This window comes from Panthera leo, chromosome A3 (assembly GCF_018350215.1).
Source record: "Panthera leo isolate Ple1 chromosome A3, P.leo_Ple1_pat1.1, whole genome shotgun sequence".
NCBI classification, from domain to species: domain Eukaryota; kingdom Metazoa; phylum Chordata; class Mammalia; order Carnivora; family Felidae; genus Panthera; species Panthera leo.
In genome coordinates this window covers 68,821,211-68,834,831 of record NC_056681.1, presented here as the reverse complement: position 1 = coordinate 68,834,831, position 13,621 = coordinate 68,821,211, and the positions used below count along the sequence as shown (strand labels likewise).

The 13,621-nt window shown below is 36.0% G+C and overlaps 1 protein-coding gene across 21 annotated transcripts in view; it reads left to right on the top strand.

Annotated features, from left to right (window-relative positions):
• Positions 1-13,621, top strand: part of NRXN1 (neurexin 1) — a 1,135,337-nt gene that overhangs the window by 1,104,956 nt on the left and 16,760 nt on the right. For 14 of the 21 annotated variants that reach the window (XM_042932251.1, XM_042932236.1, XM_042932241.1 and 11 more), the window contains one exon: positions 7,703-7,790. In XM_042932251.1, the coding sequence (XP_042788185.1) occupies positions 7,703-7,790 (88 nt within the window). The remainder of the gene's footprint in view (positions 1-7,702; positions 7,791-13,621) is intronic. The other 7 variants (XM_042932252.1, XM_042932247.1, XM_042932249.1 and 4 more) reach the window with 1 other exon arrangement.

The following is a 13,621-nucleotide window of genomic DNA, read 5'->3' as shown; positions in this document are numbered from 1 at the left end:
AGTTATTATCATTCACATATAAAAATGATTGTATATAAATATATAGTACATATATGTTTACATGTATAGTATACACTTACATGTATAGCATACATTTTCTTAAGTACTGTTGAGAACACAGAAACTAGTCTCCTTATATGTGTGTGTGTTTTCTTCATGACAATTTTAGTGGTTACTTATCTCAAATCCAATAATTTCCTTTGCCACCTTTTAATTTATCTTAAATGTATTTCATTGTGTATCTTTATAGACTATATCACATCCTTTAGAGAACAAAATGGTTTTGGATGGATGGATGGGTGGTGAATGGATAGATGAAAGTCATCTGGGGTAGGATAAGACAAAATCACAACCTATTGTGGTCAGTATGGTCTCATAGTTTTGCCATTAATTAGCACTATCATTGCGGTCAAACAAAAACTATTAATTTTGTAGCTTCTGTTTCTTGATATATAAAGTGACAAGTTTAGACTAAGGATCACTAAGGTCTGGCCCATCGCAAGAAGATGTGTGACTGCTTGACTAAAACATGGTTCATTCTATCCCCTAACATGTTAGACGCCAACAATGAAAGCTTGAAGTTTGGAAACATGTTAGTTGACACTATCCATCATTGGCATTTTACAATTATAAAAAATATGTTTGGGCATCATTAGCAGTAAGTATTTTCAGTTCAACATGTGTGACGAATTAGTTCATTCAGTCAAAATGGTTCGAGTAGAGATCCATATAGACTTACCTAGAAACCTAGATTTGTACTGTAAACATCTGTCAGTATTCATTTAATTTGGAAACGGCCAAACTCAGTGCAGAATTTTGGACTCATGTCCAAAAGCAAATCAAATAGAGAGGGAACACAGTTGGTCACATACATATTCTGATTTCTTTTTTAGGATTTCCACTCCACTACCAGCCGTCTTTGGAGGTCTTATACCCCCAAATTCTAATTAATGCAAATCCAGGAGAATAGGTTATTACAATACCTATCTGAAAATTTAAACTGCACTTTAACTTTTTCTTTTGGCCAGCTCTCCTACATTACTTTGACTAAAAATGTAAATGCAATATGAGCAATAAAGGTCATCAGTAGCTTAAAGAAATAGTACAAGAGATATATACTATCTTTTTGAAAACATAAACTTAATTTCAAGTTTTATGACACCAGGTTTCTCCTTTGCAGGTTTACTACTTTGCATAACTTTGCTAAAATATGATGTCCTTTTTTGACTAAGCGGAAATCCTCATTCTTTTCTTTCTTGCATATTTCCTTTAAATTCACTTTTTTGTGGCATTATTTCCACATTCCAATCTTCCCTTTTGAGTTTTGCCTGTTCAGATGACCACTATCAAATACATATAAAATGCATGTTAAAATGAGTAAGATATTGTGATCTCTTTACCATGGTGGGGTTTTTCTATCCAACCCACTTTTACTGTTCTGGAACCATTGCATACATTTTAAATAGTCAAGAAAATTTTGAAGAAATTGAATGGCTTTCAAGTCTGCCTTTTCCCCCAAGCAGACAGATGATTTATGGTCACTTTTTGTAATAACCTAAGGCATCAATTGGGGAAAAAAAAACATTAAAGAAATGTGAAAGCTGGCTGTTTTCAGAAATGTTAAGCTTTGCCCTAAATATTCATGAATGCTAGTGTTCAAACATTCAAATTGGGTAAATGAGTGTACAAATGGGTATTTTTTTTTGAGCATGCACTTAACTGTAGTGCTCAGAATAATAGCACCTCCACCTACATTCTGCATAAGCATGTTATTAGTGAATATTTAATGAAGTAATAGTTATGGGAGCACTGCTACATTTCAAGAAAGCTAAGCCATTTAAATTGAATTGATTGTTATTTGTATCAGTGAGTGATTTGTTCCTGTGCTTTACAGAACAGAGTAAGCACAATAAGTTATTTGCAGGTGGGAACTACAATTTATACCCTGCTAAGTAGTGACCATATTTTGTGCCCATCAGAAAACGCTATGTATACATGAGGTATACATGAGGTGTTTTCTTTTCGTTGGTAACTAATTGAGCCTCACTTTTTTTTGTTATTCATGTGCTGGAGCTAAAACTCATACTTCCCATGTTAGATCTCACTTCATTGCTTTTATTTTTATTAGATTAGTTAGCCATGGAATTGACATCTTTATGTGGCATCTACTACTCAGAGAAATAATTGACAAATAAGAGCCAAAAGCTTGACTGAGATCATGGAAACTACCATAAAATCTATGCAGAGACTCCAAACTCATTTTGCACCTTTAATAGGATTGTTGATTTTGTTTTTAATTTTTTTTTAACATTTGTTTATTTTTGAGAGAGAGAGCGAGAGAGTGCAAGCATGGGAGGGGTAGAGAGGAAAGGAGACACAGAATCTGAAACAGGTTCCAGGCTCTGAGCTGTCAGCACGGGGCTCAAACCCACGAACCATGAGGTTATGACCTGAGCCAAAGTGGGACGCTTAACCAACTGAGCCACCTAGGTCCCCAATAAGATTGTTGATTACCTGAAATTGCCAGTTTGATGTATCTTTATTGGTTTGATTTGGTCAAATTGACTCACAGTTCAGAAATTGTATATATGTGTTACAACTGGGTTATTTTTCTGCAGTTTTTCTCTTGGCAAATATTGCCACTTCTCCCATCCCCTGGAAACTTCTTGTCTTATAAATTATTAGTGCAATGTATTGAACTTGGCTTGGGCAGTCTATAACACTAATCATGAATTCTGACTTTTTTTTCTTTTTTCATGAAAATGTGGCTGGCAATAAGTCCTTTCTGGAGAAACTGCCAGATTCAGTCCTGAAATCCAGACATGAATGCTCTCTCTCCTCCAGAACAGCTTCACATAGACAAAAGTAACAGTAAGATCAAGTGTCCACCAGTTAGCAAAACATGTCTCATATCAGCTAGGTCCATACTCAACCCTATCTCCTGTCTCAATTCAGTTTAAATGTTGATCACAGCAGTGAACGATTTGGGTAAATAATGCTATACAAGTGAACACCCTTTATTGAGATATTTTTCAGTGTTGTATTTGGATGTATAGCCATATAAACTCTTGTTGTTTAGAAATAAAGTTTCAATCACAATTTTAGAGTAAATCATGAATTTCTTTGTGGACCTCAAATTAATAGTGGGCATAGTTTTGCATAGTGTAATTTGTTCTTTTGTCCTGATAGATTTTTCTTGTAGGTGTTTTCATCAGAATGTATCCGTCTTCAGTAAAGCTGTTTATCATGAGGAATAAAGTCTAAAGATGCTGTTCTTAGTAGAGATATAACATTACAGACTAAGTTTATCCTCTCATCATATCTTTTTAACACACAGGTATGCATTTGTTCTGTATTTTAAAAAGTGATAGCAGGATGCCTGGATGGATCAGTTGGCTAAGCGTCCAGCTAGCTCTTAATTTTGACTCAGGTCGTGATCTCACATTTGATAAGATCGAGCCCCACATCATTTGATAGGCTCTGCTCAGAGCACGGAGCCTGCTTGAAATTCTCTCTCTCCCTCTCTCTCTCTGCCTCTTCCTTACTTGCACTCTAAATAGTAAACTTTTTTAAAAAGTGATAGCAAGTGAATATGCAGCAAATTCCACCATTAAAGGTTGGGGGGAAGATGCCTGTAAATAAGGAAACAAAGAACAAAAATACACGAGTTTCTCTACTTTCTAACCCACCAAATGGTGTCTCTGGAATAACCCTGGCTGTTAAAGAAGTTAAATAAATTGGGATAACTTCTTACTATACACATCCTTTCTCCCACCCGTCCTGATTACATTTTTGTCTCTATAACATGTTGGTGTGTTACATGGAGCATGATGAATTGAGTTTCAGTGCCTTTATTTCTTGAATTCTATTCACATCATTTTTTCCCCTGAAGGTAAGGAGACCTAGATATTTTTAGCAGACATTTTGAACAAGTACAGATGCTTGCTGCATGAATGTACAGGCCACTCTGAATTAGGGAAGACCAACATGGCACTTTGACCTGTGAGTGGTTAAATGCACAGTTAGGGACATTTGTCTAAATGGACATTTATGTAAAGCTAATGCTTTTGCTTGATTACTATTCTGTCTCTTTCAGCAGGTTGTCTCTTTTCTGGAAAAGGTTATAAACATCAGGGAAAGTATACTGAAGAATAGAATTGATTAATGTGACATATTTGAGTTTCTTTCTACCACTCTCTCAACAGCATGTCATAGAAAGACAGCTCCAAACACAGTGAATTAAATTTAAATTACACAGCTTTGGCTAGAAGATTGTTCAGTTAATTCAGCCTCCAAAATGAAATTTGATTTTTTTTCCCTACACTGAAGCCACTTCCTGATTTTTCATACAGTGATGATTTCTGCCAAGTCATCTATTGATTTGAGATCTTTTATTCAAAAGACTATTGCTGGTTTTCCATTTCTGAGAGAAAAAACATGAAAAACAAGGATGTATATTCATTATACCAGGAAAAGTACATTAAAAATTAAAATACAGTTTTACAATAGGGTCGTATTTGTACCGTAATTTTTTTTCTACTCAAGGAGGGCTATCCGGTACTATTTATTTTATGACATTTTTTGTTATTTTAGGTACTATGTTTTGTGAAAGATAACACTGAGAACATTCTCACGCTTTCTGTTTACTGTGGAATTGTTCCAGAAGAATGTAGAAAATAGGTCAACTTTTTAAAGAAAATTTAAGTTGGGTGGCCTAAATAATTTAGTCTGCATGAAACACTGTCCACTGAGTCACACATTTTTAGTCCATGAATTTATTTTGAGAAGCAGCCTTCGTTATTTATATTTGATGTTTGATTTCTGATTCAGAATGTAAAACTAGCTGTGAAAGATGGAAGCTTAGTTCAACCAAGTACCAATATAGCTACTGTATTTTGATATAACTACTTAACATGAGATCTGAAAAGTTGAAAATAATTCACACATACAACTTCCGGCTTAACGTCTAAAATTATATTATTTAAAAATATAGTGCTAGAAAAGATGAAATCAGTGTTATATTTATTGAAATAATAACAATAATGTAATTGTTGATAGTATCACAGCTTTATAAGCATTTGCAGTGTGGTCCTGTTTTTGTGACTAATCCTTACAACAATAGGTACTCTTAGGCTCTCCATTTTTTTCACAGACAAAAAATTAAGGCACAGAACAAGTGTTACACTTTTAAAGCAGGGTTTCTCCACCTCTGCACCACTGACCTTGTGGCTCATAAAATCCTTTGTTGTGGAAGGGCTGTCATGCGCATTTTAGGATCTTCAGCAGCTTCCCAGGTCTCTGCTCATCAGACCCCAGTAGTAGCACACTGCCTCCATCAACCCCCCTGCCCAGTTGTGACAACTGAAAATGTCTCTCCTCCTGCCCCAGGTGAAGGAGGAGAAAGGGGGCAATACCACTGCTGGGGTGCGAAGTACTGGGTTAAAGAATCTATTCTCATTGCCAAGTGTATTCCATAGTATGTATAAACCACATCTTCTTTATCCATTCATCAGTTGATGGACGTTTAGGCTCTTTCCATAATTTGACTACTTTGAGAAGGTAACAGAAGGCCATGGGGGAAGGGAGGGGAAAAAACAGTTACAAACAGAGAGGGAGGGAGGCAAATCATAAGAGACCCTTAAATACAGAGAACAAACTGAGGGCTGATGGGATTAGGGAGAGGGGAAACTGGGCGATGGGCATTGAGGAGGGCATTTGTTGGGATGAGCCCTGGGTGTTGTAAGTAAACCCATATGACAATAAATTATATATTTTTTTTTAAAAAAAGAATCTATTTTCATCCTTCTCATCCTCCTCTTCCCCTGTCAAGAACAGAACAACAACCCTATACTGATTTCATGAATACAGTTAAAGTTCCTCAAGGAAATGAGAAATTCTTTTGTAACCTTGAAAGTAGCTTGAAAGAATTTCTACTGTGGTTGAGAAAAAAAGTAGCTTTCCACTTGAGGTTGGCTTTAAAAAAAAAAAAAGGCAGATAATCTGCTCTGGGGTGAACTGGAACAATTGACCTGCAAGACCTCATAATCCAATAACTTGCTATTATCAAGTCAGTTTGGATGTTATCCTGCAAAATGTGCTCATGCCAAGAGGAGGCTGGATTCTGCTTTTTGAAGCTCACTTTAATGAAAGATACCTGCGTGACCATCACACCAATTGCTGGTAGTTACAACTGACATGAACAGTTTCAGTTCCAGGAAAACTGATATTTTGAACTCCCTCTTTTAAAATAGTAGCAGCAAAATAAATGAATCCAGTCTCCCAACTGTCTCTCAGGGGAATTAAGAACAAAATAACATGGAACCATCTCAAAATGCTACTTAAATGCTCGTATTCATTTAAAGTTACCTCATGAAGCCTTAGCATCTGAACAAATTCTTTATTTGAATGTGCAGCAGAATGTCCCTGCACTTGGAAAAACTTTAGGCTGAGTTCTTGTCACAAAAGTGTACCATCTTTTATCTTCATCATTTTCAAGGTGGCGCAGTTTTCCTGAGATTGATTTATTTATACTTTAATCTCTGACTATATTAAGTGCTCCCTTAATTAAAGTAAGTCATGCCACATTTCTTTTTTTTTCTTTAATATAGGATCTCTATATATTATTGTAATTCCAGTTTTAAATCAGGATTTCATCAGGGTTGGTGTTCTGAGTATTGTCTACACAATTATAATCCCCTTAATCCTTAGCCAATGTAATGAGATATTTTCTGTCATATATATGTTGAGTTCTGTACTTTAGCATTAGCCAAATCTGATGCAAACCTTCCCAGTTTCCATGCAATATCTATTCTGAGTTTACTGCTGCTTGTAAGTGGCAGTAAAGAACAACCTTTGGTGCTTGTAAATGTGTTGATGATGTGACGAACTGCTAGGATTTACATACTCTGCTTTTTATTACAGTGATGGTTATCTTTTTTTGCTGTAAGTGCAATGAAGCAACTAGAATGTCACAGAGAAAACTGTCACCTCCATCCTCTTGCCATAAAATATCATCCTGCTATACGTTTCTCATTTATCATGAAACCTCAATAATGAAAAGGACAATGGTGAAATGACATCTGCTACCTGAATATTGCAAAAATAAGAATCAAGTGTGAAATCTCCCCACCCCCAATTCCTTAAATGGATATTTGCTTCCCTTTAACACATCAGTGAAATATATTCTCTGCTTAATCTGTGTTTCCTAATAATGACAAGCTATATCTCAAAGATTCATCAAATTCTACCTAGTCGTGAATATAAAAGGTTATAGCTCTTCTGCTTTTAGGAAGCTAAGCACAAGTACTGCATAAAGCCTACTGATGCATACTTTGTAGCACTCCAGGGTTGTAATAAATTTCCAGTCATCTGCTTCTGGCAGGTTGTTTTAAACCTCTGTATGCTACTGTGTGCAGCTATTCTGTGCAGTTGAATGGAAGGGTATCTATAAGTTGGCTACGACCACTTCTGTGCCCTTATTTAAAATAAGCTGTAATCAACTTTACAAATATGTGAATTCTTTCATGAGAGATCTAAAATAGATTGCAAAATGTGGGCTCTGTGTTGTCATAAAGAGAAATAATGAATTGGGTTTCTCTACCTATCAGGAAAACACAAATGTGTTTCATGTGTCAATGAGACAAAGATAAGAGTATCTGTTAGATCCCTTTAAATTAATCTACTTAATGTGATTCTTTTACAGACCACAGATGACATCCTTGTGGCCTCAGCAGAATGTCCCAGCGACGATGAGGACATTGACCCCTGTGAGCCGAGCTCAGGTGGGTTAGGTTAGTCGACTTTTTTTCTTACTTTTTTTGCTTTACTCTAAATCTTTGCTGCATGCTTTGGTCCTTAGAAGAAGCTTGCATTTATATCTAGAAGTCCACCCCATTGAACAATGCCTTATTGTGAGATAAGGGGTTTTGCTTTTTACACGGATAAATTTCCCCACATTTATTGAAAAACAAATTTTAAAAACAAAACCCACCAAGATTATGTATTTCAGAAGAAGCAGTGGGGGACAGCACACAAGGCTGATATCTTACTGTTCACATTCCATTAACTCACAATGTAATTTTTGTGTATAACGGTATAATGGGCTTTCCCTTGGGTCACCTGTAGTAAAATTGTAAAGCTTAAAAATTGCACTGCATTGTGGAGAATTATTTGACCTTTCTACTGACAAAAAGTCCCCACCACTCATTCTGCCAGCAAATTATCTTAAGTGATAAATTTCTGAATTTCAGAAGTAAGAGTATTATGGCAGTAGTAAAACAAACAGCAGGTAGAATCCTTGGTACATTGAATAGAGAAATATTTGAGTCTTGCCATGTCTCCCTAAATTGAAGTTGAGGCATTTTAACTCTATTGATGCATAATCTCTCCTCCTTCTTTGTGATATGGTATGACTGACTAACACATAAATACTGTTTCCAAAGCAGCTTTGTACCTTTAAAGTGGTGGCTATGAACTCTGAAAATGAATCATTCATAGGCTGGGTTTGCTTTCAGATATTCATAATACCAAATATCAGGGTCATTTCCATTAGTTTCCTCTGTAAAGCAGTGTTTCTTCATATTCAATAATTTTCTTGTTTAGCTGAACAAAGCGAGTAAGATAAATAGAGACTAACCACTCAGTTACTAGTGACCTCTGTAGCTGTCACATGGAATCCAAGAAAACTTCATGTCACCATAAAATAACTAATTTATATTCTTCTGAGGAATATCGGTTTAAATTAAATCTATTCATTTTGGTATTTGGATTTAAAAAATGGTTCAGGATGCATATCTTGTGTCCCTTTTGACTATCACAACCCACTGACCTGTAGCCACACACTCTAAGCACATGGAGCCACTACTGGGGGCCAGCAAGGAGCTTCTCACCTTTCAGCTGGAGAAGGTCAGGAGATACAGACATGTGTTCATATCCTCTTTCCTCTGGCCTGTATCCCACCAATCAAAAATTTCAGCCTCCAGAATGTGATTAGAACTCTGAGGATCATCCATTCCATTCCTCTGGTTTACTGGTCTCTACAACAATTCCCTTTTGGTTGTCTGGACAGATATGGTCACTTTATGATATGATCCTAGGTCCCTTTGCCAAATTCCTGCCCCTTTTTCACTGGTATTCACTCTTTCTGTGTTCATGAAAAAATAAAAATTAAAAAAAAACAGTTATTTCTTTCTTGTCCATTACATCAACCCCATTTGTTTGCCTTCTCCTTCCTTAAATTTCTTCTTTCTGTATTTCTCTTACTTTCACATGCCCGATTATGACATTGTGTTTTATATCTGGTTTTCGCTAAGATCCTCCAGCATGGATTGTTCATAAAACAAAGTCTGGTGTTACGTTGTACATTTGTGTGTGTGTGTGTGTGTGTGTGTGTGTGTGTGTGTGTGTGTGTTTATATTTATATTTGATTTTGCTTTCCTAATTAGCATTTTCTTGAGAGAAATTGATTTTTGCATTATTTTTCACTATGTTAACATAGTGCTGAAAACAGTATAGATTCTTACTAATTACAGTACTTACTGTACTTGGTTTTCCTCTGGTCTGAATCTTTCTTTTGCTGACTGAGTATAGGCTATCATCCTCTATGTATATATAGCATCCTTACCCTGTGTACCTAGGAAATTCAGTAAGAGAACTCTAATTGCACTTAAAATTGTTGCTTTTTTTCCTCTTGACCACAGCTAAGTGATCCAGTTCTTCTAGCCATTGCTTATAGGTCTTACTAACCATTCTTTATAGATTAGTTTACTGCCTCCGCCTTTCTCGGGGGACACTGGTCCTAACAACAGGACAGTAGGTGGTGGGGAGGAGAAGAGAGGAGAAAAAGAGAAGATTACCCTTTTGTCGTCCTCTCTCCTTTTTATTCATCTGATTTGTGCGGGTTTGTTAAATACTATAGCATGATGGAAAGTGAGGAACAGTTTGTCAGCAGCCATACTGTAGATAATAATCTTTCTGTCCCATTTTCTTCACCACACTTACCACTGTCAGAATCTTGTTTGCTTATCTGTTACTTGTTCATTAATGTTCAGCTTGCATCCCCCACAAGAAAGTAAGCTCCATGAAGCAGGAACCGTGTTTGTCTGCCTGCATGGATTTGTTGTGCGAATTTTAATTTTGTTCCGCTGCATCAGAGTGTGTTGTCCAATATACAAGGCACAGCAGCTGCTGACTGTATGTGATGACAGCTCCTTCGGTACTCTCGCACCAAGCCTGCTGGAACTTCCCATCCTCTCCCTCCTTGTTTCTTTCTGCACTCCCAAGTTTTCAATTCATCAATTCTCTTAAGGCTTAAACTTCAAATTCTGTTGCTCCAATGTCATCTTTCTTTGTAGGCTTTTCTTATGATCTTACCTCTCCTTGATAGTGTATTTCATGAATGGTTTCTCTTCCTATATTACATTTTGTAAGTGAGAGCTCTTTTCTATCATTGGCTTTTTCTGTCTCATCCCCTATGATTTTTTTCACACCCATCTTTAATAATTCATGCAGTGTTGCTCTTTTGGCAGACTTGGCTCTGTGTGACAGCTTCTTATGAAGTCCTTAGAGTATAGGATTTTTTTTTCCAACTTTTTTTTTTTTGTCTAGCGGTGTTTTTTTTTAAATCATTTTCTAATCTGAATATTGTTTCATTATAGGATGCTTCTCCTGCACATCTTTGCTTCTCAATGTACTGATGTCATGCTTTTTTTAAATTTGTTTTTCTTGCTTGCTTTTCATCATCAATACCAACATAAAATAACATGGACGAAAATTGTAGTTGCTGATGTTATTAGACTTTAGATACTGTTAGGCATAACTTGATAGAAATCATTTTAGATATCACTAGGTCATATTTTGGGAAACTGATTTTTAAGGAAAGTAATATACCGGTTTAATATTCAGAAATGGATATAACTGCTATGCACTTTTTCTATCCTGAAACAAGTGAAAGAAGATATTTTTGTAAAAAGATGCATAATTACTTTTAAAAATGTTTTGCCCAAATCTTCTCTGTATTTCACATGAGTGTCTTTCCTACTCCCTTAATATTTACATATGAAGTTTCCCTAATCACCCTAACCTACCCTCTCTTCAAAAAATGGTTTCTTCTGTGAAAATGGGTTATGCTCATGTACGTGCCTTCCTAAGGCTATTAATAACACAGGAAAAATCTGGCATCTTCCTCAACACAAGTAAATTATACCTTTTATCAAGTGTTTGATAAATTTGACTTACTATGTGGTTCTACTCATAACGCTTAATGAAGAGGGAAGTTGTATACTTGGTGGATTATCGATTTCAACATTGATCAAGTAGTATTGAGTCCTACTTTGCCATCCACTGTTCTGTTCAGCTCTGGGAACAAAAACAGAAAGTTCATACCTTTAGTCCCATTCTACAAAAGGATATCTTTCATTCTTCCCCAGATGTTTTGTCAGTTATTCTTTATGATTGCTGGATTCTTCATCTTTGACATTAAAATATTGCCTATTTTTCATGTTGTTGCAAGGATTAAAACAAATATATTTAAGGCACCGGCTGCAATGCCTGGCATGAAATAGAGCATAATGGTGGCTTTTCATTTTCCCAATTTAGTTATATAAAAAAAGAATATTCAAGCTATTTTTTTCCCTATTACATAATGCTGTTACTTTTCCTGGCTGAAAATTGGTGGGCAACTGATGAAACCATTCAGGCCTCCTGGTGGGAACTGTACATGTTGAAACTGGATTGGGAGCAACCCCCTGGGTGAGAACACATGGAACTCAGTGATGCTTGATTCCAGCCACACCGTCCTGCATGGTTAGCATTGGGTGACAACTTCACATTGGTATAAACTTAGTATTTTAGAAAATGAGAGCATAGCTATACAATTTAGGTCTAATTGAAGCTCAACTTTTAGAATGACAGGTGGAAATCTAAAGCAGCCGGTGATAACTAGGTCACAGGCCACCATTGCCCTAAAATGCCTGGTTTCAGCTGCCTGGACACATGACAAGTGGATGAGTTTTTCTTCATACTTCTTCTCAAAAAGACTGGCAACCTCTGTGCCTTTCCCTCAAACTACAGATAGTGTTGTTAGATTAAATAAATATGTGGAAAGCATGTTGTAGGGCAGTGTCTTGTTCATAATACATGCTATGAGTGTTTGCTGTTATTACTGTTTGTATTATGTAAATATACGTATTTTGCAAGACTTCTCTTTTTTCACATGAACATAAGGCTCTGTGAAATAGATTTCTTTCAAGTCTTATATTTGTGATTCACTTAGTAGGCTGACAAAACGGCAACCCTGCAAACTACTTACATTCCAAAATGGCCCTTAAACATGTCCATACATCTTAGTTTTGAGCCCCTCTTCTAAACAGAACCCTTTCTCAAAACTCCTGAAGAAATCAGAAGAGGTGATTTTTTTTAAGTTTATTTATTTTTGAGAGAAATAGAGAGCAGGGTGGGGCAGAGAGGGAGAGACAGAATCCCAAGACGGTTCTGTGCTGTCAGCGAGCACTTGACAAGAGGGTTCAAACCCAGGAACTGTGAGATCGAGTCACTCAACTGACTGAGCACCCTTCTGGGCGCCCCTGGAAGAGATGATTTTTATCCTGATAATTTAAGACTATAAATGAAGAGAATGATGCTCTTTGTGTGGGAACTTCCTAATGAATAAATAAATGGTCTTTTGTTACAGAGGAAACAGGACCAGCTTCCTGTTTCCTGGGAGTCTTGCTTAGGAAGGACAATTTCCTCTTAGATTTATAATGCTAAGAATGATTGGTCTATGCTCGTTATGTATGTGTGTGTGGGTGGAAAGGAGCTAATAGGGTAATGGGCCACTTTCAAATAAAACTTTTGTCAAATGAGAAAAAGAAAAACTTACTGAATAATAAAAAAATCTGGGTAGTTATGAAAGAAGAAGATCATCATTTTTGTGGCAATCTCTTAAGCATTAGCTAAACTAATGGGGATAAGGTGATCACTATAGCCCCTCAAAGGATACCTGTTGATTGCTCATCAGTTGGATCACACTGATTGGGGTTCAGGTTATATGAGTATTGATAGATAACAGTAATAACTTGTTTTCATTTGGAGATTCATTCTCTATTCTTCATTGTTCTTAGTATTTCATAAACATTATCATATTTCATTATTAGACAAAACTCTGCAGTATTTTCATAGTGAGGGAGACTCAGAGAGATTAAGTTACTTTTTGTAACATGAGAGAGCTACTAAGCTGTCTAATTTAGAAAAGGTAGGCTTTTAACTTCTTGGGATGCAAAAGATTGTTCTAAAATTCAGGTACCTCACAAATATAGGATTCATTTTTTTAAATGTTCATTTAAATAATTCTATGGCTGGCATAAATTTAAATTTAATAGAAAAAGGTCCTTTACATGTATTACTATTCATTAGGTTAAATTTACTACAATTAGCATGCAATTTTGAGTGGTTTTCCAGTGTGCTATTTTGAGAAAAGATCAAAGGATTTCTATTGAAGTGATCTCATTAACCACATTAGGAAAAAAGATATGTATACTGAACAAGGTGCATCTTTTCATTAAATAAGTAATCACAATCATTTAAAGGAATATATCGCTTATTAGATCATATTTTTAGAGCCTGA